General features: G+C 52.0%; 1 protein-coding gene across 1 annotated transcript; it reads left to right on the forward strand.

The window, feature by feature from the left end:
• Window positions 1–789: 789 nt before the first annotated feature.
• DICSQDRAFT_74789 (uncharacterized protein) lies at window positions 790–1362 on the forward strand (the record flags this gene model as incomplete). Its single annotated transcript, XM_007371926.1, has 1 exon — window positions 790–1362. A coding segment is annotated over one exon (573 nt), but the record flags the coding sequence as incomplete, so codon positions are not given.
• Between the last annotated feature and the right edge of the window lie 790 nt (window positions 1363–2152).

The following is a 2152-nucleotide window of genomic DNA, read 5'->3' on the forward strand; positions in this document are numbered from 1 at the left end:
CTAGTATCGTGTAGCACCCTATTGCACTTTCGAGGCGTACGGGGTTTCAGGTATCCCTGTGCCAGGCCACGCACTTGCGCCCGCCAGCACTTGTACCGGGGTCGTTAGTGACCTTAGGACCGGAGGACAACCGTGTGGACCCTCCTTACGATAGCCTTTTGCATACGTACCTAGCTAGCTTTTCTTGGGCACAGTTGGCAACTTCTACCCGGGTTGTAGGCATCTCCAGCTTGCTTGCTTCCTGGTTGCCTCAATAGGTGTTCATATCTTGTCGCTTTCGCACGTGGCTCTCCATCTTACATCACATTTCCCTGTCTCCTGGCTGTTTTGGATCCGACAACAGCAGCGGAACCTTCTATCTCTTCTGACGAGGAGGTCGAGCAAGCAATTGGCCCTGACCATCCTGCCTCTGAAGAAGAAGAAACACCTTTCGATTGTCGAGGACTACCTCACATCTACGAGCTAGAGGAAGAAAAAGACTATCACAGCGAAGAAGACGGGTGGTACCCTTGCGACGAAAACACCTGTCCCAATCGTCTTTCAGGACCGCTTAATCCATCAGATCTTCCTGTCAACTTCCTCTTTGCCCTCTGCTCCGATCCTCAGACAACCGAACCATTTATCCGCGCTGCTGCCTTTGGACTACTGGACTCAGAGCCTCCAACGCCAGTCCCGGTATCCATCCCTCTCTTCTATCTCGAGCAAGACTTCGATTCTTTCTTTCGCGCTCCACCTCCATCGCACTCAGACGACTTCTTTGATCGTCATCTCCTACTCCATTCCCTTGTCATGTCGGACAAAGTCAACTCGAGCTCTCTCTCCTCTCTCTCCAACATCAACCAGTACCCCAACTGGGCTGCGCAGATGAAGGGCTATCTGATCATGATTGGTTCCTGGACCGTCACCAACTTGGCACCCACTACTACGGCTACTACTGCAATGGCTGAAGAACTCAAGAAGCATGACCTTAAGGTTCAACGGGCCCAGGTTATCATCATGATGAAGGTCGATCGTTCACTCCATCGTCTCCTCGAAGATGATGCTGGCAATCTCAAGCAACCGCATGCAATGTGGAAGGCTCTCAAGGACACCTTTGGCACTCCTGACGCCGCTGCTGTCTGGTACAAGTTTGAAGGCCTTATCGTGTCGGATCGAATGAACGACCAGAAGCCCATCCAGCATCAGTTTGACCGACTCGTCACTCGTCTCAAGGAGATTAAGGATAGCGGCCTTGCACTCCCTGATAACCTTCAGGCGATGCTAGTTCTGTCCAAGATTCCTGAGTCCTATCGCAACCTGATCTCTGGCCTCCTCACCTCGGTCAAGCTCAAAGACCTCAAGGTCGATACAGTTCGCGAGAAGACCCTCGCCTACGAGAACATTCAGAGGACGGATATGGCAAATCGCACTTCGGCAACTCGTGTTTCTCAGACCAAGCCCAAGAAGAAAGGCCCTTGTGGTCACTGTGGCGGCAAGACTCACGATGAATCTTCTTGTTGGAAGAAGTATCCTGAGAAGAAGCCGAAGGCTGGGGGGAACAAGAAGGACGAGAAGGGCAAGGGAAAGGACAATGAACCTCCGCATAATCACTCGCACGCTACCGTCAATGAGTCTTCGTCAGCCAATGTACTAGTATCTACTACCGCTGAGGCTTCACAATCGATCTCCGCTTCTTTCTACGGCTCGTCTTCGGACGATTATCAGTTGACTACTTGGCTGATGGACTCAGGTGCTTCGGAACACATCACTCCTTACTTCGACGACTTTGACACCTATGAGGAGTTTGCCTCTCCAATGGTCTTCGGCACTGCTGCAGCCGGTTCGCCGCTTTATGCGCCCGGTGAAGGCACTGTTCGTGGCCGTACATGGGTCGAAGGCTCTGGTTGGGTCAATACCACCATTAGCCATGTCGTTTATCTTCCGAATGCATCGTGCCGGCTCTTCTCCTGTGGAGCCGTTGAGCGGAAAGGTCACACTCTTGTTGCTGGTGGAAAGCGCTGTTCTATCTTCTCTCGGTCGCTCTCTGAAGCACCAAAATCTGGTATGACGATTGAAGGAACTAAGATACTCGAGGGGAAGTACATCGAAACCTCGAATGTCTACTACATGTTCCTCCAAATTCCTGCGAAGGGCGACGCAAAGGCTTCTGTTC

The sequence above is a fragment of the Dichomitus squalens genome, assembly GCF_000275845.1.
Source record: "Dichomitus squalens LYAD-421 SS1 unplaced genomic scaffold DICSQscaffold_480, whole genome shotgun sequence".
NCBI lineage: Eukaryota > Fungi > Basidiomycota > Agaricomycetes > Polyporales > Polyporaceae > Dichomitus > Dichomitus squalens.